Raw genomic sequence first — 22,811 nt, forward strand, 5'->3', positions numbered from 1 at the left:
TTAGATGTCAATAGTTCGGAATTGAAATGACTTATTGAGCAAAAACAAAATTATTTAAATATGATTTCCCCAGGTGCAAAATTTAGCCTCAAGTTGAACAAAATCCGTGTTTTGTTGTACAACAATTTCTCAAACATTGATCCAAAGCATTAAAGAGAGCATTTACAAGTATGTCCGTCTGCTACTTCATATAAAATATTGGATTAAATACAAATAATTTCAGCTGGTAGAATTTCCATTTATTAAAATATTTTAAGCTTAACACAATTTTTTGATTCCGAAAAATCAAAGAAAAAAGTTATAATACAAAAAAGTGCAACATGTTACAAAATAAAGATTTTGAAATGAGATGGATATGTGACACAGTATTTCTATTTAGGGCAATTTTTTTACAGAAGTACAGAATAAGCGGAAATGTAATGTTTGATAATTTGCACATCGTAAACACTTTTCTTGACAACAGAACAGAAATGAGATGATAACACCAAAAGCAAATTCACACAAACATATTGACATAACAGACCACCTTGCTACTGCCTGACCTTTCGAATCAACTGGAGCACCTGTCTGGAGGACATTTCAGGATCGTTTACAATATTTCAGATCCTATACATTCTATTCAGTCTTACATTTAGGTTAAACTTTAAGCGTTACAAAGAACTGCTTTATTAAAGTGTGGTTTGCTTGTGGCCCTGCAGTGACAACTACAGACATAGAAGTGGTGTTAAAAAGTCTCTTGATAAAAAAAGCCTCAAACTTCACCCTTTGTGCACTACGACTGTACGTGTCTATGTTTATCACATCTAATTTGACCAGGTGTCTGTCTTCACTTAGTTAAAATGATACATTAGACACTGAGTTACGTGATAAAAGTCGAGTCGAGTTGAACAGTAAGTGCCGAGTCTGAGAGTTTACGTTAAATGTTTTCAGCCAGAAGCGGCCAATCAGAGCACAGCCACGCCCCCATCACAACGACTGGTGATCATGTTTCCGATCTCCGTCCAAGTGTCCAGGTGAGGGTCATAGATTTCGACCGAATCCACAGTGACTGGTGCCGAAAAGTCTCGACTGGAGGTCCGACCGCCCACCGCGTACAACAAGCCGTTGACGGCCGCGACTGTGACGCCAGCCCGCGGGACCGCCAATGATGCCACCTCCATCCACTTCTCCTGTAACATCACACAGTCATAAGCCATTTGCATTAAACGCACTTGCTTATATTCGAAAACTTGGCTATTTAGACTTAAAAACAAAATCTAGTCTTACCTCCTCCAGACAGTATTTTTCCACAGTGTCCAGTGACCCCAGAGCTTCATTCCAGCCCCCTACAGCATAGATGCAGTTATTTAGACTAGCCACACCCACATATGCCCGTCGTGTCACCATGACAGGAAGGGCACTCCAGCGGCGGGAAATAGGGTCATAGACCTCAGCCGAACACAGCTCTGTACCCTCATCACTGATTCCGCCAATCACATAGATGAAACCTGAAACATTCACACACACACACAACATCTCATCCCACACACTGATGATGTCTATTCAGAGTAGAGTTCATTATATTTCATCTTGATTTAAAAATTAAAATTTTTTAATTAAGTAATGACTTTGTATGGCTATTAATAAACCTGTTTTTTGTCAAATTTGGGTTTGATAAACTTTTTCAAGTCATTGACAGTAAAAGTGTTTAACATGTAGAACTCTGAGTTTAATTATTTAGGTGGTTGTACCTTGCAGTTCACAGCAACCAAAGTAGTATCGAGGTACAGCCATACTTCCAATAACCTCCCACTTATTATCAGTTGGGTCATATCGCTCCATGGTCTTCCCAATCTCTGAGCCAATCCAGCCCCCTGAAACAGTACACAATATGATAATACAACATAACAATCCCGAATCACAACAAAGTATCTGCATTTTCTTACCAAGTGCATAGAGAGCTCCATGACACGAACAAACCCCCACCCCACAGCGAGGGTAGTTCAGAGATGCCACTGCTGCCCACTGTTTAGTCACAGGGTCATATCGCTCCGTACAATCGAAGATCATGGAGTCTTTTTCTCCTGTGAAATAAAAAGATATGATTCCACCTTCAACGTGCATAGCAATGGATGATATTACAAGGAAACACTAACCCCCAACCACATAGATCATGCCCTCCAGAACTGCCACCCCGAGACCACTACGGGCTTGATGCAGAGAAGACACGGTGGTCCAGTACTGACTGAATGAATCAAAGCGTTCCACACAGCTTAGAGCCCGACTGTCACTCCAGCGGCCACCCTGAAGACGAGTGTAACCACCTAATGACAAAAAATACTGATTTGAGACCAAAACAGAATTAAAGCCACGTTTAATTTTCACATTTGACCGATTGCCATTTCTGAATTCTGATAAAAGTTCACGCACCAATGGCGTAGAGGTACTTGCGGGCTTTTCTCCTGGGGCGGGTTTTGGCCGTTTGCAAGAGATTAATTGGTTTGCTTTCTTTTGGAGACTTGTTGACTTCCGTGTACTCTCTCAGCAGCGTCTGTAACGCCACTCGCAAACTGAAGTCAGAAATACCTGTCAGGGAAGTTTTTACGTCACCACCGGGAAATGAATCCAACAGATGTAGACTAGACTAGAGCTTCCCAAACTACACAGGGGTAAGCCCCCTAAAAACACACCAAAAGCCCCCATAGGTTTGTCTTGGTAGAAAAATTAAGATACAAAGAATACAGATAAAATATGCAGGATTACATTCTCTCACTGCATAAAATAATCTACATTTATTAACAGTTCATGAGTGTTTCTAGTTTTAATTTTGTGATTTTAATCATAAATGTGTTTATCATAGGTAAGAAGTATTTATTGTACAAATATAATTGAAAACAACAAAAGTTAGTCGGTTTATGAGTCTATTACAATAAAATACATTCCTCCATTTTTAAGTGAATGATTTATGATTTTAATAGGCTGTATCCCACAGCTCCATCATGCAATATCTCTATACCCCACTAGGGGGCAGTGGCTCCAGTTTGGGAAGCACTGAACTAGATCTCTCTCTACATTCTTAAATTACACTTGTCTAATCAGACAACTTAAAGACATGAAGCCTTGTTTGGTCTCAGTTGCTGAGTCACTCACCCTCTATGTACTTGAAGAGTCTCTGTGGAGAAAGCAGAGGGAAGCGCACAGGCTCCAGGACCTCCACCATGTGCTTCTTCTTGTGTGGGACGTCATGGAGGAGCCAGTCCATAGCAGCGGTCAACACCTGATACTCGTCTTCAATCCTGAGCTCCTCGCTGCGCAGCAGCTTCACCAGCTGATCTTTAGACAAGCTTGAGAACTCCTCTGAAGTGCGAACCTGATGTTGACAATATCCGAATAAAGTCACTGCTGTTATAAATCATCACGCATGAGTCATTAGAACATTAACATGAGTCTGACCTCTAGAAAATGAACGTGGATGTAGTCTTCAGTGAACTGCAACAGCTCCATACATCCGATCTGCTCCAGGAACCGATAGACCCCCACACAGTTGGAGGGGTCCATGTGAGCCCGGAGGAAATCTCCACATATATCCACCACATCACTCAACTGCAGCATGTCTGCGGCCACCATCACCTCCTGTACAATGTCTACTGTCACATGAATACAGCCTGTGAGAAATAAATTAATTATAGTGTTAACTTTTTGTAGTTTCGTGCTTACAAACTGATACTTGCTCAAGTCTACAATCATACTAGTTCTTGCATCACACCTTTGAACCAACAAACTTTGGGTTACCAGCCCAAATCTTTACCCACTTTGACTTTCATGTTCTTAAAGTGACAGACAAACGCATGCAGTGTAACATCAGCATACCAGTGTAAATAAATTCCAGGAGCATTTCAAAGACATCAGCTTCGACTCCCGCGATTCGAACCTCCTCCTCACGGGCTTCGCTCATGGCACCTGAGAACAGAGCTGCAAAGTAAGGGCCACTGGCGGCCAGCACCAGCCTGTGGACCCCGAATACACTGTCCCCCACCAGCAACTTCACATCGCAGAAGTCAGAGCAAAGACGCATCTTGTTCATCTGAGCGAGCATGAGACCAGCGTGTCTCTGTGAGGATGGAGTCCCACGTTCACACGCCACCCTCGCTTCATCATCTCCTGCCGCAGGATGTCCAGGGCACAACAGTGATGGACCCCTAGAGGACATGATGTTTCCAAATGGACAGATCAAATGGACAGAGCTCTTTTACCTAATAACACACAAACAGATTCAATGGAGAATCATTCAGCTGACACTTATACAGAGTGATAGTGTGGGTTTCCAATTGAACAGTTAACTGTTGCCAATATATTGTCTAAATATACATGAACATGAAGACATTGATGTTGTTAACAGAACTCTATTTTCCAATCATCCATACTACAGCAGCTTGACAGTCACTCCAAGACGAAACTATGGAGCCTATCTGTGAGAGTCAAGGGATCGGGCACCGCACCAGACAACAGAAACATATTATATTTTTGTCAACACCTATTTTCAACTGGTTATAATGTTATTGTGACAATATATTGGACTTCACTAATTCATTTAAGCTCAATCTGAAACGCGACGGTCAAAAGCTCGAGCTCAACGTGCAGAATAGAGAAGTAGGCAACAGAGATCTTCTCTGGTCAACAGATTAACACTTACATATTTTTTGCGATTATTTTCTCTCCTTCATTTATTCGTATGAAAAAGGACAGAACACACTTCCGCGAACTCATCGACTTTTCCGACATCGTCATTTCCTCCTGTCAGACCAAACTAATCGATGAAGGATTATTGAAGTTTTGTGCAACCATTGGTGTGCAACGTTACATTTGAAAAGTGTTTGGTTTAACTAGTTACTGTAATTTAATTACTTTTCCCTTGAAAATGGGATTAAGGAAGGGTTTACTCTTATTTTATCTCTAATTTAATTACAGTTACTTCTGATGTTATTGAACTAAATACTGTGTAATATTCAATAGTGGAAATGACAATTATGAGTCTAACTTTAAAATGTATGCTTTAATGTATCCTTCTCACATTTGTATACTTTCGTCAGTTAATACGAATAATTTATGTAGTTATATATTATTTATTTTAATTAAAGTAACCTTGAATCAATTCTAATTTAGGTTGAATTAGGATATAGAAAGTAATTAAATATTTTTTGGAGAACGTACTTTGTAGTGTAATCTTATTACACCATTGAATATGCTATTAGTAACTAGTAATTAATTACTTTTTATGTATAATTAATTAATTACTTTATATTTGTGTAATTTACACAACTCTGCATGTGAATACATTTTGCTTGAGGAAAATTTGTGTTAATAATATGTAATCCGTTGTTTTGTGTAACCCTATTGATTTGCTCATTTTGACCGCCATGCAAACAAAATACATTTACATTTAGCAGACGCTTTTATCCAAAGCGACGTACAAAGTTGGGGAAAACAATAGAAGCAATTTGTGCAACAAAAGAACAACAATGCATAGGTGCAGTGTATATCTCAGTCAGCCTATCACAGTAAACAAAGCTAAGTTGTTTTTAGGGGGGGGGAGTGGAAAAGAAGTAGAACACTGTACTAATGGGTCAGATGTTGACGGAAGAGATGTGTTTTTCCAATTCTTAAATACAACAAATATACATAGCTGAAGTTATATGCTATTTATTTTTAATTATCAACATTAATTCCCTTACAATTCAGACTGTCATGTGTTGTAATATGTTATAAAATAAGTTAAATCTGTCGTAAATATTTCGGTAAACATTCTGATAGATTTAAAGCTTGGATGGGTATATAAATGTCTTCAAACACACCACATTTCCCAATACACACAACAGCAATCACTTAAGACTGAACATCATCAGTCGTCAAAATACAGTATACAGTTCATAAGCAGGTGTCAAGAATAGGATCTGTTCGATTCCCATACAAAGCACACAAGAAACTTGAGAACAAGTTAACTATTTCACAATATCTTTTTAAAAACGACAGAAAAAATAGCAAATCGATGTAACTAAATTTTCCTCAATCAGTTGAATCAAATTATTAAATTGCAGATTAATTATTTCGTTTTTTTATTATTCATAGTATCACCAGCATATTGGATCTGAACTCATCAGTGATTATCACATACCATAGGTTATGATTTTCCTTATATGTTCTTTTCTTCATCATACTAACATAATTCATGTGTCATGTGAACTCACTGATTATTGTGACTCAGTATGTAACTCAATGCAGTATACATGCTTGCTGTGTGAAAGCCGGGCTAAAAAATGATTACTGTAACTGCATTGCTGAAAAGAAACGCAACGATCAAAATGCGTCACTATGATGATTAAAAGAGATCCAAAAATCAACCCCTTTAAAATTAACAAAAAAATAAGGTCTGATCAGTCCCATTCTCTTTGTGAAGAAAACATTACATTCGTCCTAACTCTGGAAGATGAGACTAAGAGGCTGAATCATTGCATAAAGGAATTTGTATCAACCTCAGACTCAAGAAAAGCTCTTTGGGACGGAATGTTCTTTGTTTTCTTAGATTTTTATAATTCTATATTATATTCTCCTTTTTCTATTCTATTCTATTCGAAGAAATATAGATTCAGGCTTATTCTTTCAGTCAGTTGTGCATGTGCTTTCTTCGCTGTTTTTAGCAGTCTCAGAGCTGACGCAGAGATGCTTCGGATTCAAAAATACTTAATCCGGCATAGAGGGGTTCAGTGAAGGTAGAGTAATATGTGTGTAAGTGTCTGAGCGCGTGTGTGTCAGAAACGTTGTAGAAGGACAAAGTCCCGGCCGGCCAGTCCAGATACACTCCTATTATGTTGGAGTGAGCTTCAGGGGCACGTACTTCCGTGGGTGTGTTATTGTGCCAAGCAGTTAGTATCTTACCAGTACAGAAAAGACTCCATGATTTATCATTTTTTCCAAAACTACACTGCCTCTCTCCTTTCCTGCTGATTCCTTTATACGTCATTGATACATGAACCAACTTCCCACTCCATTCAGCCTCCCAGTAATGACGGCCAGTCAGACTCTCTTTAGACAAAACCTGCTCAAAGTGCTCAAATCTATCTGGATGATCAGGATACGACTGTGTCACATATACATGTGTGACTTTTTTGTTCTCATCAGACTGAATGAGATGACTGTGTGTTGTGTTTAGATCCAGCGTGAGATCACAGGCATCTGTACACAAGAGCACAGAACATTTATAAGTCAACAACACATCAAAAATAGCTCAAGGCGTGTCTGTAGACCTACATTTCCGCAGTGTCTGCCTGATCCTGGCGGGTCCTCCGTGATCCACACTACAAGACACAAAAATATTTAAACCTTCAAAAAATGCTATTCATTGAGCTTAATTCATTTTTAACCCAGAACATTTATTTACTGTTTCACAATATTAGCTCTACCCCTCGTACTTGAGTTTCTCCAGTTTACAGTAAGGATCCTTCAGTAAATCAGAGAGCAGTTTTACTCCTGAATCTCCTGGATGATTGTAGCTCAGATCCAGTACTGTCAGGTGTGAAGGGTTTGATTTCAAAGCTGAAGCCAAATAGCAACATCCTTCTTTTGTCACCATACAGCCAGATAACCTACGGGTTTAAGGAAAACAAACGAAAAAAAAACAGAAAGAGATGGGGCAGATTAGGCTCAGTCTAAATTATAGGAAGAACTTATTAAATGCCAAATTGGGAAAAGTGAGAGGCCCCTAGGAAGCCACTATGATCTGCTGCTACTGCAGTAAAAAAACCTGGACTGTGGATGGAAAACCACCATTCGAACACCTTAAAGTGATAGTTCACCCAAAAATGAAAATTCTGTCATTGTTTAGACATTAAATGGTAGTCAGAAGTGCTCCAGAACTTTTGGTTTTCCTAAATTCTTCGAAATATCTCATTTTGTGTTAAAACAGAACAAAAATATACAATATTTTGTTTCCTACTATGGTACTGGATGATGTCCCAGAACTGAAGATTGCCAACCTTCTTCCAAATATCTTTCTTTGTGTTCAACCGAAGAAAAGACATTTATAGGTTTGAAACAAACTGAGGGTGAGTAAACGATGACAGAATTTCCATTTTTGGGTGAACAGTCCCTTTAAATGTTGTTTCTTTTTGCAGTATGAAATTCTCAAAATATAGAATCCCATAAAATATAATGCAACAATTAAATTATCAAAGAAAAAAAAAACTTGACAAACTGTCCTGGTGTTACACACCTCAGTATTTCCAATTTACAGTTTGGATTCTTCAGTGCAGCCGAGAGCAGTTTCACTCCTGAATCCTGTAGGTCATTGTTACTGACATCCAGCTCTATCAGGGCAGACACTGGTGATTGTAGAGCTGAGGCTAGACTTTCACAACACTGATCAGTAAGTTTGCAGTTGTTAAGCCTGAAAGAAAGTTTCACACACAGCATGTCCAGCATTTCTAAGCATTAACAAATGAAACACAAGAACCATCATTTCAATAATCAATAACTAATTGATAATCAATGATGTTAAACATGATTTTGGACCACTGCACCATGTGATGTACAGTGAAGTGTAGAAAAAACATTGAATTTATCTGACAGTTGAAAATACACACAGAGCTCTTCTGTAGTTTATCACAGCCGGTAACAGTCTCCTTCTGCCCTCCCATGACGTGTTGAATTTCTTTAGGTCGAGCCCATCCAGCACCTCCTCTGACATCTGAAGCATGAAGGCCATTGCTGAGCAGTGAGATGGAGAGAGTTCTTTCTCTGAGTGTTTCTCTGACATCAGGAACTCTTGAATCTCTCTACAGAGGGTCTGATTGTTTAATTCAAGCAGGCAGAGGAACAGATTGATGGATCTGTCAGCTCTAAGACATTTTTCATTTATAATCTTGTCTTTAATGTAAGTGGTGGTTTTCTTAATGCCTTCTGCACTTTTCTCTGTGTTTGTCAGCAGATCCTGTAGGAGTCTCTGATTGCTCTCCAGCGAGATTCCCAGCAGGAACCGGAGGAAAAGATCCAGGTGGCCATTCTCACTGTCAAGAGCTTCGTCCATGACTCTTTTATGCAAATTATGGAGCGAATCGAAAGCTTCTTCAGTCCGAATCAAGTAACAATAAAACACATAGAAAGCTGCCAGAAACTCCTGAAAGCTCAGATGTACGAAGCTATAGATCTTCCTTTGATGATTCACAGATTCCTCCTTAAATACTTCAGTGCAAACACCAGAAAACACAGAGACTTCAGTTACATTTATGCCACACTCTCTCAGATCCTCTTTATAGAAGATCACATTGCCTTTCATCAGCTGTTTGAAAGCCAGTTTAGCAAGTTTCACAATCACTTCTCTATTAGACTGTTGGGGTTTTTCAAGATCAACCTCATCATACTTCTGATTCCTCATATTAATGTGAATCAGCAGAAAGTGTGTGTACATTTCAGTCAGGGTTTTAGGTATTTCTGCACTGTGATCTTGCTTCAGGATGTTTTGAAGAACAGTGGCTGAGATCCAGCAGAAGACTGGTATGTGGCACATGATGTAAAGGCTTCTGGATTTTATAATGTGTGATATGATTCTGCTCGCCTGATGCTCATCACGGATTCTCTTCCGGAAATATTCCTCCTTCTGAGAGTCGCCGAATCCCTGAATTTCTGTCACACGGTTGATGTATTCAGAGGGGATCTGACTGGCTGCCGCTGGTCTGGAGGTTATCCAGATGAGAGCAGAGGGAAGCAGTTCTCCTTTGATGAGGTTTGACAATAACGAACCCACTGATGATGTCTCGGTCACATCAGAAACTTTCTTGCTGCTTGGCAACATCATTTTAATTCTGTTTTCATCCAGACCATCAAAGATGAACACAACTTTACAATCTTCATAAATCTGCGAGTCCAGATCTTTAAGTTCAGGATGCAAGTCAAGTAGAAGTTGGTGAAGACTGCACTGGTCATCTTTAATCAAGTTCAGCTCTCGAAACGAAAGCACGAACATAAAATCTATATCTTGATTGGCTTTTCCTTCAGCCCAATCCAAAATGAACTTCTGCACAGAGACTGTTTTTCCAATTCCAGCGATGCCTTTAGTAAGAACAGTCTTTAATATTTTCTTTTTTTTCTTTGCCTTTCCCTCATACCCTGGTTCAATTAAAGGATAAAAAATGTCATTGCAATTGATTGGAGTATATTGAAAGGTCTTGTAAGTTTTCTCCATCTGTAAAACCTCATGTTCTTCATTCACACCTTTGCTCTCCCCCTCTATAAGGTACAGTTGTGTGTAAACCTGGCTCAGGAGGATTTGATTCTCTTTTAATTTGATGACCTCAAATATGCTCTCATACTTTCTCTTCATGCTGGTTTTGTGTTCCTCTTTGTATCTCTCTTTGACCAAATCAATACCGGCAGAACCGGACCCTGCTTTAACTTCACGTAGGTTTAGAACAGACCTTGGTCCAGATGTCTTCTTGAAATAGGCACAATCAAAGTCTCCTGAATGACCTGATTGACAATACAAGCTATTGCACACTGTGTGTCCACAGCTGACAGAGACCAGATCTTTCAGAACTTGCATACAAACTCCACATCTGGAGTGAACCTGGATCAGGTCATCCCTCTTCACACTGCAGAGACATTGAGAAATTGAGATTTCACAAATGTGGTTTATAATAAGAAACAAAAGATAAGGTTTAACCAAAAGACCACAGAAAAGCTGAAAATAAAACGGCATATGCTGGTAGCTTTAGGTATGTTTGTAGCATGGCAGCGGGTTTGATCTGGTTTAAGCTGGTCACGTGCTGGTCCTTTAAGCAACTAGCTCCTCAGGACCAGCTCATAACCAGCTAGCATGTAGTCATATTAGCATTTAGTTTTCTCACCTGGGGTCAGTGGTCATTGTTCCATCACATAATCCTAGAGGGGTCCACATGGAGTTGTTAGACCTTAGAGACACATGGCTGTGTTTTATATTTGATGGCGGAATTTCCTTTCTAGAAAACAACATTTTATGTAAATGATCAAAATACAAAATGTAAAAAAGAAAAATATAACATAAAATTTTGCATAGGAGCCTATACTGCAAAGTTTTGAAGAATGTCCTGCCTGGAGTCTGAGATCATTGTTCCATTACTAAACCCTATAGGGGTCCACATGGAGTTATTTGACTTCATAGACACACAGCTGAGTTCTCCAGATGTCACTGTCTCTGTGAGATACTCCTCGGCACTCTCCTGGTGTCCTTCCATGGCTTTTTAGAAGCTGTGGAACCGTACATTCACAAACAAATAAGTCAATGTCCAATTCAATTTCATGTACAAGCTTAGAACAATTACATTTTGGTTTTTACAACAATTTCTCATCTTTAAAGTTTTAGAGCAACTAGTCATAGCCTCAGACATCATGCCAACAAAAAAGTTGCCTGAATGTCTGATGCATAAGGCACACTTTTGGAAACACTTCAGCATGTTCAAAGTTGTCAGCTGATTGGTTGAATTTTACTGGATTTCAAGGAGACGTGTGTGTCGCATTCTTTAACGATCTGCTTGAAAACAACACAAAGCCCCCTGATCGAAGAAGTAAGCTGTCGTGTTTATGTCGGTTGCTATAAGAATTCATCACAATAGACTAAACACTGTATTCTTAAAAGTATGCGAAGATCAGAATTATTGTTGTTGCTGTTAACTTTTGACACTTTTGTGAAAGGACACCAGTCTGCTACTGAGGGGACATTTCCAAGCCTCAAAACATGACGTGGCCCCCAACTGAACTTGATTGGTTGCTTTACCTGTCAGTCAAATGACCTCTTGGGCGGGCTTTGGCCAAAGAAAGTGTCCAAATCCTCCAGATCTATGTGAGACTAAAGTGGAGCCTAAAATTTTATTTGAAAAAAAAATTATGTAATTTTGTGAATTATTAACAATTGTATCATTTTAAACTGCTTTGTACAACACAAGAACATAAGAAAAAAGTTTTGAAATCTTCATACAGCTCTGTTTCATAAAATGCCTATAGTGACTATTTGTTTATATTTGATTCTTGAATGAAGCTTCTGTATGTGAAAAGTATAGCACAAAACATCCTCTAAAAGTCTTTGTCACGACATCCTACATAATATTTGGTATACTTTCATGCACATGTAATATCAAAAAAATCTTGAAAAATCCAATTATCAAAATATAAAATATTACCTCTTAAAACAAAATATAATTTAGTGCTTGTTATTTAGCTTTTTCTGTCCTTTTAGCCCATATTTATTACCTGTGTTCGTTTTGTCTTCTGTCCATTGTCTTGTCTCTGGCATTTGATCTTGTGATCAGTAGACTTTCCAGTTTACTTTTTTGCTTTCTCTTCCCTTTTAATATGGAGGACCAGCGGTGCCGATTAGAAATTAAATTACGAATCAATTGATCAATTCAATAATTGAAACATACAAATGTAAACAAATAAATAACTTTTTCTATTGAGAAATTATCAGACTTATTTAAAATGGTTTATTTAATGTGTGTTTTAAAATATAGTTTAATTGAACAATTAAACTTTAAATTAAAAAGATCATTTTAAATATATAAATTAATAGATACACTTAAAACAGTTTATTTAATTAATGCTTTAAAACATAAAAAAACAATAAAAAGTTAATTAATATAGGAATTTAAATGCGCATTTTAAATCTTTTTTTAAAAAAATTACTGCCAAATGCCTTTCTCTCTCTATTTGCCAATTGATTTTCTTTGTCGTTTTACCAAATGCGTTTCTCTATCAATTTGTCAATCGTGTTAAAAAACGCCATTGGACAGTTCACACGTGGGGGCAGCCAAACAGCTTTCGGCGCAGTTTTAGGATACACCCCTCTCCCGCCTGTAATACGAAGTAAATGTAATGCGGAATTTCATTGGACAGTAAGGCACCTCATGCCATTAAAACAGTAACATTATACCTTACATGCAATAACATGCCATTGAATAGCTTGTTCAGGTGTGTTATATCAGGGTTCATGCCTTCGAATGGATAATATTTCTGTGTATTTTATGTACTGTACGAAAAAATTGTCCGTAGGGTGTGAGTGCGTGAGTGTGTGTGCCCTGCGATGGGTTGGCACTCCATCCAGGGTGTATCCTGCCTTGATGCCCGATGACTCCTGAGATAGGAGCAGGCTCCCCGTGACCCGAGGTAGTTCGGATAAGCGGTAGAAAATGGATGGATGGATGGATATGTACTGTACATCATTATGTATTGAAATGAAGTGGAGTGAATATGACCTATTTGTCAGGTATGGTGACCCATACCTGAAATGTGACCTCTAGGTTTTATCCATCCAGAGAGTATAGAACACACGTACACCGGAGCAGTGGGCAGCTATCACTGCAGCGCCCGGGAAGCAAGTATGGGTTAGGTGTCTTGCTCAAGGGCACCTAAGTCGTTACCCGCCAGTCCCGAGAATCAACCCTAAAATACCCCCAAAATGTACTAGATGGAAAAACACAGTGGACCAAAGTCCTCTATTCAGATGAAAGTATATTTTGCATTTCATTTGGAAATTAAGGTCCCAGAGTCTAGAGGAAGAGTGGAGAGGCACAGAATCCATGCCGCTTGAAGTCCAGTGTGAAGTTTCCACAGTCAGTGATGATTTGGGCTGCCATGTCATCTGCTGGTGTTGGTCCACTGTGCTTTCTGAAGTCCACAGTCAGCGCAGCCATCTACAAGGACATGTTTGAGCACTTCAAGCTTCCTTCTGCTGACAAGCTTTATGGTGATGTTGATTTTATTTTCCAGCAGGACTTGGCACCTGTCCACACTGCCAAAGGTACCAAAAGCTGGTTCAACGACCAGGCTGTTATTGTGCGAGCAAACCCGCCTGACCTGAACCCCACAGAGAATCTATGGGGTATTGTCAAGAGGAAGATGAGAGACACCTGACCCAGCAATGCAGATGACCTGAAGGCCCCTATCAAAGCAACCCGGGCTTCCATTACACCTAAGCAGTGACATAGACTGATTGCCTCCATGCCACGCCACATTGATGCAGGTATTCATGCAAAAGGAGGCTCAACAGGAGTATTGAGGGCGTAGAAATGAACATATTTTTCAGAAGCCTGACATTTCTGTTACAAATATACTTTTTTATTGATCTTATGTTATATTCTAACTTTCTGAGACACTGAATTTTTGGTTTTCATTATCTGTAAACCGTAATCATCAAAATTTCAAGAAATAAAGGCTTCTAATATTTCATTCTATGTGTAATGAATCAATATAATATATTGGTTTTACTTTGAAATGACTGTCAAAAAATATTGACCTTTTTCAAGATATTCTAATTAATTGAGATGCACTTATATATATATATATATATATATATATATATATATATATATATACTATACAGTGGTAGTCAAAAGTTTACTCACCCCTTGCAGAATCTGGAAAAAGCTGAAACTTTGAAAAATAAGAGGATTTTTGAAAGTTAAGGATTATTTTGAATTTAGTCCTGCCCTAAGCAAGTTATTTCAGTAAAGAAATGTTAACATAAAGTTCACATGGAAGAATAATAACAGAATTTCTAAAAAAAGCCCAGTGCAAAAGTTTACACGGCCCTGATTCTTAATACTGTATGATGTTACCTAAACAATTAATGACAGTTTTTATGTTTAGTCATAGTTGTTTAAGGGTTTCTTGTTTGTCATGAGTCATTGAACGTTATGTTAACATTTCTTTACTAAATAATTTGCTCAGGGCAGGACTAAATTCAAAATGAACCTTAATTTTAAAAAATCCTCTTATTTTTCCAAAAGTTTAAACTTTTGCATACCACTGTATATATAGAACATACATAGAAAGATACAACGTTCTATGATGTAACTTGGAACCTGCATTTCACACACTGACACACTCACAAAGCTCTTAAAGCCCATCTGCCCTGCTGACACAGAGAGTAAGCGCTAATCCACTGTTCACATGGGGGATCTCTCGGAGGAACATCTCCAATCTGCCAGCTACCACCAAAACCTTGTCTTTTTAGACTTCTCTGATCCTTAACTTTCCATTATTTGAACTAGCTAACATGCTAAAAGTAATTGCCAACTATAATGACAATATTTCGCAGTTAGTTGTTAAAGTATATTTAGTTTACTTTTATTTTAAAAAAGTCCACTTATATAATACGTTTTCTAAGTGCCTTGCAATAATTCACAATGAAGAAATGTCTCTTAAAACCTTGGTTATCATATATAAAAAAACTGACATTGGTAATTACAGTGAATTTAAAATACAATTTTTTTCCCATTTTAATTTGTTGGTATGAGTCTAATGCCAGGCATTTTAAATTCAAGAAAAGCCAAATTTGTAAATAAAATCTGTTAAATTGAACAAACAAATGTTCTATTGCTTTCCTGTGGCTCAGTGGTTAGAGCATGGCACTAGCAATGCCAAAGTCAGGGGTTCAAACCCACGGTATTGCACATAGTCAGAAACAAAATGTACTGTATAAAACTATCTAATGTGAGTCAAATGCGTAAATGTATTTTAAACTTTCAGATTATAGGACAGTTTGAGGAGAACTTTCACAATGTACGAAAGAAATTGACCACAAGCTGTAAATTTATTTTTAATATTTTTATTTTCTTAAAGCATGCAAGGTTAAACTTTGTAGCAAAAAATAAAAATCATTTAAAAAAAGGTTTGCTCATTTTAAGGATGAGCGTTTTGGCATCGTGTCATTTACCATAGACTCACTTGTTTGTTAAACTCAAAGCATTCGTGAAGTCTGTAAAGTAGGCAGTTCAACCCATATGACAACTCAACTGTCCTGGCTTTCCTAAAAAGCATAGTAAAAATAGTAAACATTCGAAATATGCCACAAACTTAAATTCAAAATGCAACAATTAGGTCTTATGATTGTTTCTAACAGATGCTTTCTGGGCTTCAGAAATTCAAGTTTTCTTCTTTCAAGCTGTACTGTTAAAAACAGGTTTTGAAAACAGTAACTGGAACAAATATATACCCTGCATCAACTTAAAATCCTTACATGGGTGCGTATTTGTAAAAAACTGAACTGCGCATACTGCATCTTGAATCAGAAATAATGCAAGATTTTAAAGTTTGCCTTTCAATAAATGCAATGCAATAACTGCACTTCATTGTGCTACATTCACATAATACATTTTAAATGTTTTCAATAATGATTGAATCTTAGAAAAGTTAAATGCATTCCGCCCCTCGAAAACTGCCACTTACAAATCCTGTCGTTTATATTGTTAGTGTTGTAAACATGTCTACAGTGGGCTCATCAAATATTGTTCAAAGAACTGGTGTATCATTATGACCATGTGGAATGCTTCGTCCTTTAGAAAGTGCAATATATTCAACAGCCTTTACAGCTGGTTCCATCCTTCGCACAGAGTTCGTTGTTCACATTGTAATGCAAAGCCACGTGCCAACTACGGCGAAGTCTACCTCAGTCTTAGTGCACTTAGTGATCTTCATCCAGAAGTCCTCTGCAGTCAGGGTGAGCATGCTCAGCTGTGAACGGCAGGAGCAGAAGACATGTGGACTGGATACACAAGCCGTACGTCCAGCGCCTGATTGTGCTGTGCCAATGACGTGTGATGATAGTGCATAACTAGGTCCTTCAAAGACTTGTGCAGGTCGAACGGTTCAACAAACCCGTAGCCGTGCTCGGTCTGGCGAATCACACAGTGCCTCACTTGGTTGCCAACCCTGTGGATTAAGAGATGATGAGCATGGTTTGGACATTTCAAATACATAGTCTAGCACTAAGAAAAAAGACGGCGCATTTCCACTGCGGGAACTTTCCCCCGGAACTCAGGACTTTGGGGCAGAACTCTGTGTGTTTCCCCAACATGAACCGGGATCAAAATAAAATTCCCAGTAAAATTCATTGTGATGTAGCACTTTTCCTGAGTTCCGGAAGATTCAGGGTTGGGCCTTGTTCGTCGAATATACTGATTGGTTGAGTTCACGTTTGCATTGGTTGACTCTACATGTTGCATTGTGTACCAGTAAAAGCAAACCACCATTTTGAAAGGTTTGTTACGGTGCGTGTAGTTTCAGCTGTTTACTGTTTGAAATGGATAAAAATTACGGCAGATGGACCGACAACGAGATCCAGGCTTTATTAAAGTGTATCACAGGCAGTTTTTGCCAATCTCATATTAATCTTGAGTGCCTATACAGTAGTATTGCATACGTCGTATCTTCGAAGAGTATTTAGTTTGATCAAAATTATTAAAGAGAGATACAGCTGTACGATTATTTCCAGAAAAACCCAAGCTGCTAGAGGTGGGACTAGTGCGATGGATCTACAGCACGAGCAAGCAACACATCATCACATCATCCCTATGTGTTTTGTATAATATTCAAGTACAGGCCCATTGCCAACAAAACACAGACGTATGACTTAGTTTGACTGGGACCGTGCCATCTATTAGTTTAAATACACCGTTTATATAACATCCTTCACTAAAATGCTGTGAACAAAAAGACACACCTAAACTTCACTATCGCAAGAGTAACTAACTGCAGCGCAGCCCATCTTGATGCAGCGAAGATAATCTTGATGGTAAGCGGGTCTCGCTCATCAGTTGGCTCGTGGGCAGGCTCTTTCTTTCGCCTTGCTGTGCTTTTTTCGGGAGAATGGCCAATGAAACGAATAGGATCCCTTTGACGACACAGGGATCCAGAATTAAAAAAACGTTCCAAAACAAGTTGGAGTGCTGGGGAAGTGTATCAAGTACAGAAATATTACGGCATACGTCCAACTGTTTTTTTAACAAGTTGACCATGTTAAGCATGAGAAGCCAGCACCTTTAACAGTGTAAAGAAGTCAGAATGCATGACATAGCATGATACATGATCTTGCGAAGGACGAAATTCAACGGGAATTGGAAACGATGAATGAAAAAGTATACTTAAAAATATTGAGTCGGTTATACAAGCTGGGCATTGTCACACAAACGAGTGTCTGTCGCTTTATGACATTATCGTTGTTCGACACTACCTCCCCCGACATTATGCCTTCCTACGTCACGGGACTGATTTGCCTTCACGGTACTTAGGACCACTATGGAAACACAGAGGGCAACAGCAAAATGTTCCTGAGACAAATTGTTCCAGGTAATTTCTGTGGAAATGCGCCGAGACAAGGTTTTTTCTTATGGGATAATTTCACAACGTCATGATTGAAAGCTACAAAGCTATTTGGTACGCCTCATTCTGTTGAAAATGTTTGTCTACGGAGATTAAGAAACTGTAAGCTTGAGCTTATGCACCTGTTAATAATGAATACAGCTGAAAAGGCCAAACCCGACAATAAGAAGGAGGTGGTCACATACTTTCGCCATGTAGTGTATGTAAGTCACACAGTCTCTTTCTTTCTTAAAATATGGATCAGGCTTTGCCATACCAGGATTAGCTACAACGTAATTATATAAGGTTTTAAGACATATTTTCATCATATGCCGTTAGGAACCGCACAAGGGTATGTTCCAACTTTTAGCTTAATAAATTGCAATTGAATTATCATAAATGTACTTACATTACAGAGCAGGCATAGCAGTCCTTTGAGCTGCTGTTGCGGATAAGGAAAGCTCCAGACGGTTTGCCGTGAAGCAGCTCCTCTGCCTCACTTCGACTGAGATCTCCCACAAACCAGCTTCCTTCTTCCAACAGCTCTTCACTCCTTTCTTGATCCTCTTTCGCATCACACGGACACCTGAGAAGGTAGAGACTCTTTAATTCGATAGTCTTTATCATCTGTTTATTAAACTCTCTATTCGATCCATCCATGATAATTCTGTTAAACATCAGGATCATAATGTGGCCATTAGGAGGTCTGAGAGTAGTATCCCAGCTGTTCCTCTAAATGACCAGCCATTGTCCCTTTGTCTCCGACAGACCTTACAGAGCTATTGCGTCAGACAAAGCAGTCAGATGCCTCCACATTTGCTGCTTTTGACTTGGCCATCAGTAAGGATTAAATTGTTTTGGGTTGCTTTTTCGCAATGGTTTGCAAACACAAACTCAAACTCTTTACCGTTTTATGTTAAATATACCATTATATTTTAAACAGAAAATTATACAGGTACCAATTATTTTACTTTTTTTTTTAAATAAATATCTGGAATGATTTGCAGTGACTGGTAGATCATTTCTTAAATTCTGCCTTCATACTAGTCAAAAGACTGAAGGAGGAAACCTGAGCTATATCTAGGGGATAGAATATCACACAGGCTCGAGCTCTTGAGTTGGACAAGCAATCACCCAGATCACCCTAGCAACCAACCAGAGCACAACAGAAACCACCTAGCAACTGTAGAGCATGCTAAAAATGTTCAGGACACCCTAGCAACCACATAGCACTGCCTTGACAATCACCCCTAGAATCCATGCACAGAATTTTGCATGAGCAAGAACCATTTGTATTTATTTATTTAGCATGTTAAACCGCTCACATGTTCTTCAGGAAACAAAGATCTCCTTTTTATGATTCTATATCTATAATTCCATGTCTAATATTAACAGTGATTATGCTTTCAAATACAAAGTGTTCGTATAACTATGCGCATGAAGGTAGAAAAACATTCAGGAACTGTAGCAGATCTAACACTCACTCATTTGAATCACTGTAGATTCCCTCTTCAAAGATCCTGCATGAGTCTTCTTCCGAATGACACAGTTCTTCTGACACGTCTGATATATTGAATGTCTCAACAGCATTTCTCCTTTGCATTTCCTGTGTAGCAACAGTGAAAGTCTTAACAGAGCAATGTATTTGGTACAATTTCTTTAGAGTTCTTTGTCCAAAATGATTTTCATGGCTTACCTGTAACAGCGTGGCATAGGCATCGTACAGATGGTCATACTCTGTCGCTTTTTGAAATAGCCTTACATATTCCTGTAGTTTTTCTCTGGAAGCATCAGAGTACTCATCCTTCACAGGTTTATCCTAAAAACACAGAAGTTTAATGAATAAAAATGTCCACAGGTAAAAATGAATGTTTTGAAATGAATCAGTCATTGAGGAGATACTAACCGGACTATGGTGGCACACTGGATAAGCCAACGTGACATCCAGGGCAGTGTTATAGTGGGCTAAGGTTCTGTGCCTGTAGTAAGATATCAGCTCTGGCACTGAGGTGAAGGTGAGAGGCTCAGAAAATCCATACTTCCCATCCAGATGATAGATCCTAATGAGTTTGTTGGATGAATTTTTCCTACGGGAGATTTTTAAATGATTAGTAGGTCACTTGTTAATACACATGACAGTTCTATTTTCAATAAAACAAGACTCTTAAAACAGCTGCTGTCCTTACCTTACTGTTAACGTATATTCTCCCTGAACCTTTGAGGAGGCATTTCGGACCAGGAAAGCACCATCCGGCATGCCGAAGAGTATTTCATTCACTTGCTCTCTAATAGTCAGACACCAGAAGTATCAAGTTAAATAAATGTTTATACCTATTTAACTTTTTGAAACCAAATGAAGTAAGTAGACTTTAATATGTTTGAGATTGTAAATAAACAAAAATATTTACTAGTTCAACTTTTCTTACCGTGATATGTCTCCCCAGTACCACTCGGCCTCCTGTAATAAAGTGTTTGGTTCCATCTCCTCCAGCAGATGATCATCATTACTGATGTCTGATTAAAGAAACGCATACAAGTTATTATTATGCTAAAAAAACATGTTAAAACTTATTTATCACATATATCAGCAAATGTTACCTTTCTAAAAGACTGGAAAACCTTAAGTGGTTGCAAACTACATCATATTATATATATATTATATCACTCAAACTAGATCAGCTAAAAGTTTTGTCTAAATAGTCAAAACTGAATTGTAATACCGATTACATTACAATAAAGTAAATATCAAATGCAACACACGTTTCAAATTCACAAAAATTGAACTAGTGATTCCTTAAAAAAAAAACATGACTATAACATAAAGCCATACACCTCATTGTATCTATCATTCATAATCCCAAAACACTTATACAAAATACAGCTAAAATAAACAATACTACAAACTAATATTGATCTAGTCATCTAACTTACTTGAGTAAAAAAATATCTAAACGCGTATGTAGAGGGAAACGAATAGAGCGAGAGTCGCCATTCCTGTAATGAAAAGCAGATGGCCAGCAGAAACAGAAACTTTAATTCCTAACATTTCAACTATTCACTTCACAAGCCAACATTAGTGCTTAACATGATATGTTTCTATAAAGACGTATGTCTAGAGCTATTAGCAGACGGTCAAAAGTGACAGCTGTAGACTGAAGAACGCTCAGGATTTCCCCGGTATTCCCGTTTGCGAATCCTACTATAGAAACGGCGTCGCTCATAAATAATAATCCGGTACCATGACGTTCCAACAGCAGTTACAGCTGATTGGTCGGACGGCAGACGTTGCGTAGACAATGCATATTGATAGGCTTGCGCGACTGGACGCTGAATGACTGTTACCAAGCGACGTCACGATTTCCTATTTAGTATTCATAAACCCAGCCTCGCCATAGTAGGATTGGCAATTTTGTGGCCCGCTCTGCTGACCCCAGTGAACTCGGCGATGACATGTTGAGACATGCTGAACCCAACGAATAAAAAAGTCCCAGACTGTGTCACGTCACTTTCATATTAACTTTAGAACGTGTTACCGTCACCGAACATTGAAAAAAATGTGGATTCGTAACCTAGTTTGACTGTAAGTGTGACACAAACACTGGTTGAGATCCAGAACAAAGACAAAGCGACTAAAACTGAAGAAAAGCCTGACGTCAATGTCAAAGAAGGAGAGATTAAATAAAGTTATGTCACGTTACCTGTGCCGGACGTGCTGACCCGACTCATTTCGATGTAGGAAAATGGTTCTGCAGACGATGACATCCTTTCTTCAACAATGGATTGTGTTGCAGAAGTGAAATAAGCCCTTTAAGTGCTGTTGATCTAACGTAAAACAACAATAAACGAATCCACGAAATATTCCCGTAAGGAACGCGCAAAAAACTAGTAGGACGAGGTTCAAAACGTTAAAACTCCTGATGTTTCGTCTTAATGCAAATGTCCAGTCGTAAAAAAATCGTCAGACAGTCATTAAAAATACAATTTAGCGCTAAAGTTAATGATCGTGCGTAAATTGAACATACATGTTCACTTGTTAATAATTCAACCTCCTAAAATTACGTTGCGTTAATCTACACGTCCATAATGAACAATGTTGTCAATGTCTCAAACTCTTACAAAGCTTGGGACGTTATAAGTGTCTTTGGACGATGCCATAAACATATGTAGGGGACACTCTAAAAGCTGGAAATTCAGTTGTTGTTGTTTTTATAAAACCGTACAATCCTTGTAGTTTTTATATAGGTATTTGGCCTTGCATTTATTATCATGTGTATCCAGAAAGTTCCAGAGCTTTGTATTATTTACATGCAGTTTATATAAAGGATTTGGCAGCGTTAATGTAAAATAATTCACCCTCTCTCCCCCCGAAATGATGGTACGGTCTATTTCTTGCCCTGCACTAATGCATTGTGCTAATTCTTACATTTCTTTAACAACATGTAAGTTGTATGCCCGAAACTCGTATTTAAGATGCACAACGAACGGTGCATTTTTATAATATGTATGTAATCGAATAAAAAGGAATAAAATGTCGTGGTGCACGTCGTGCCAGCTGCACAAAGGGGGTGTTCCTCCAGTCAGGGAACATTGTGTACTGTTACCATTGTCTACCTTTTGACATAGTGAAAATTCTACTTTTTAATAGTGTTCAACTGCCTGATGGGTTGGGCTTG

General features: G+C 38.4%; 3 protein-coding genes across 4 annotated transcripts; all 3 read right to left on the minus strand.

Moving 5' to 3' along the window:
• Nucleotides 1-228: 228 nt before the first annotated feature.
• On the minus strand, nt 229-4,758 carry ipp (intracisternal A particle-promoted polypeptide). Its single transcript, XM_056743031.1, has 10 exons — nt 4,673-4,758; nt 3,850-4,232; nt 3,433-3,644; nt 3,130-3,349; nt 2,410-2,565; nt 2,136-2,303; nt 1,926-2,063; nt 1,731-1,853; nt 1,267-1,487; nt 229-1,169 (listed from the first exon to the last, which is right to left on the minus strand). The coding sequence occupies exons 2-10, from the start codon at nt 4,187-4,189 to the stop codon at nt 945-947; spliced, it is 1,803 nt and encodes a 600-aa protein (XP_056599009.1). The 5' UTR covers nt 4,190-4,232; nt 4,673-4,758; the 3' UTR covers nt 229-944.
• Nucleotides 4,759-5,680: 922 nt separating this feature from the next.
• On the minus strand, nt 5,681-12,334 carry LOC130417456 (NLR family CARD domain-containing protein 3-like). 2 transcript variants are annotated; one of them, XM_056743021.1, is made up of 9 exons: nt 12,253-12,334; nt 11,780-11,863; nt 11,098-11,253; nt 10,875-10,985; nt 8,616-10,619; nt 8,246-8,419; nt 7,446-7,619; nt 7,285-7,331; nt 5,681-7,209 (listed from the first exon to the last, which is right to left on the minus strand). In XM_056743021.1, exons 3-9 carry the CDS (start codon nt 11,238-11,240, stop codon nt 6,680-6,682), a joined length of 3,183 nt encoding a protein of 1,060 aa, XP_056598999.1. In that variant the 5' UTR covers nt 11,241-11,253; nt 11,780-11,863; nt 12,253-12,334; the 3' UTR covers nt 5,681-6,679. The 2 variants fall into 2 exon arrangements, with proteins under 2 accessions (XP_056598999.1, XP_056599000.1); XM_056743022.1 differs by lacking the exons at nt 11,098-11,253; nt 11,780-11,863 and having other exon boundaries at nt 12,253-12,266.
• A 3,257-nt stretch (nt 12,335-15,591) lies between these two features.
• Nucleotides 15,592-22,254, minus strand: pik3r3a (phosphoinositide-3-kinase, regulatory subunit 3a (gamma)). The gene is made up of 8 exons (XM_056743052.1): nt 21,837-22,254; nt 20,565-20,652; nt 20,325-20,423; nt 20,045-20,225; nt 19,835-19,957; nt 19,623-19,744; nt 18,548-18,724; nt 15,592-16,710 (listed from the first exon to the last, which is right to left on the minus strand). Exons 1-8 carry the CDS (start codon nt 21,898-21,900, stop codon nt 16,509-16,511), a joined length of 1,056 nt encoding a protein of 351 aa, XP_056599030.1. The 5' UTR covers nt 21,901-22,254; the 3' UTR covers nt 15,592-16,508.
• Nucleotides 22,255-22,811: the final 557 nt, after the last annotated feature.

The sequence above is a fragment of the Triplophysa dalaica genome, chromosome 3 (assembly GCF_015846415.1).
Source record: "Triplophysa dalaica isolate WHDGS20190420 chromosome 3, ASM1584641v1, whole genome shotgun sequence".
Classification (NCBI taxonomy): domain Eukaryota; kingdom Metazoa; phylum Chordata; class Actinopteri; order Cypriniformes; family Nemacheilidae; genus Triplophysa; species Triplophysa dalaica.

Bases quoted from the DNA above. Each gene is read 5' to 3' on its own strand.
- ipp (XM_056743031.1), bottom strand. From the start codon at position 4,189: ATGTCCTCTAGGGGTCCATCACTGTTGTGCCCTGGACATCCTGCGGCA. The intron at 1,854-1,925 runs GTAAGAAAATGC...GTACTGTTTCAG, and splicing joins TGGAGCTCTCTATGCACTTG to GGGGCTGGATTGGCTCAGAG. The intron at 1,170-1,266 runs GTAAGACTAGAT...GTGATGTTACAG, and splicing joins AAAAATACTGTCTGGAGGAG to GAGAAGTGGATGGAGGTGGC.
- LOC130417456 (XM_056743021.1), bottom strand. From the start codon at position 11,240: ATGGAAGGACACCAGGAGAGTGCCGAGGAGTATCTCACAGAGACAGTG. The intron at 10,986-11,097 runs GCAGGACATTCT...GTTGTTTTCTAG, and splicing joins ACAATGATCTCAGACTCCAG to AAAGGAAATTCCGCCATCAA. The intron at 10,620-10,874 runs GTGAGAAAACTA...ATGTCTCTGCAG, and splicing joins ACAATGACCACTGACCCCAG to TGTGAAGAGGGATGACCTGA.
- pik3r3a (XM_056743052.1), bottom strand. From the start codon at position 21,900: ATGTCATCGTCTGCAGAACCATTTTCCTACATCGAAATGAGTCGGGTC. The intron at 19,958-20,044 runs GTTAGTATCTCC...CTGTGTTTTTAG, and splicing joins CAGTGTGCCACCATAGTCCG to GATAAACCTGTGAAGGATGA. The intron at 16,711-18,547 runs GTAAGTACATTT...CTTAATCCACAG, and splicing joins TGCTATGCCTGCTCTGTAAT to GGTTGGCAACCAAGTGAGGC.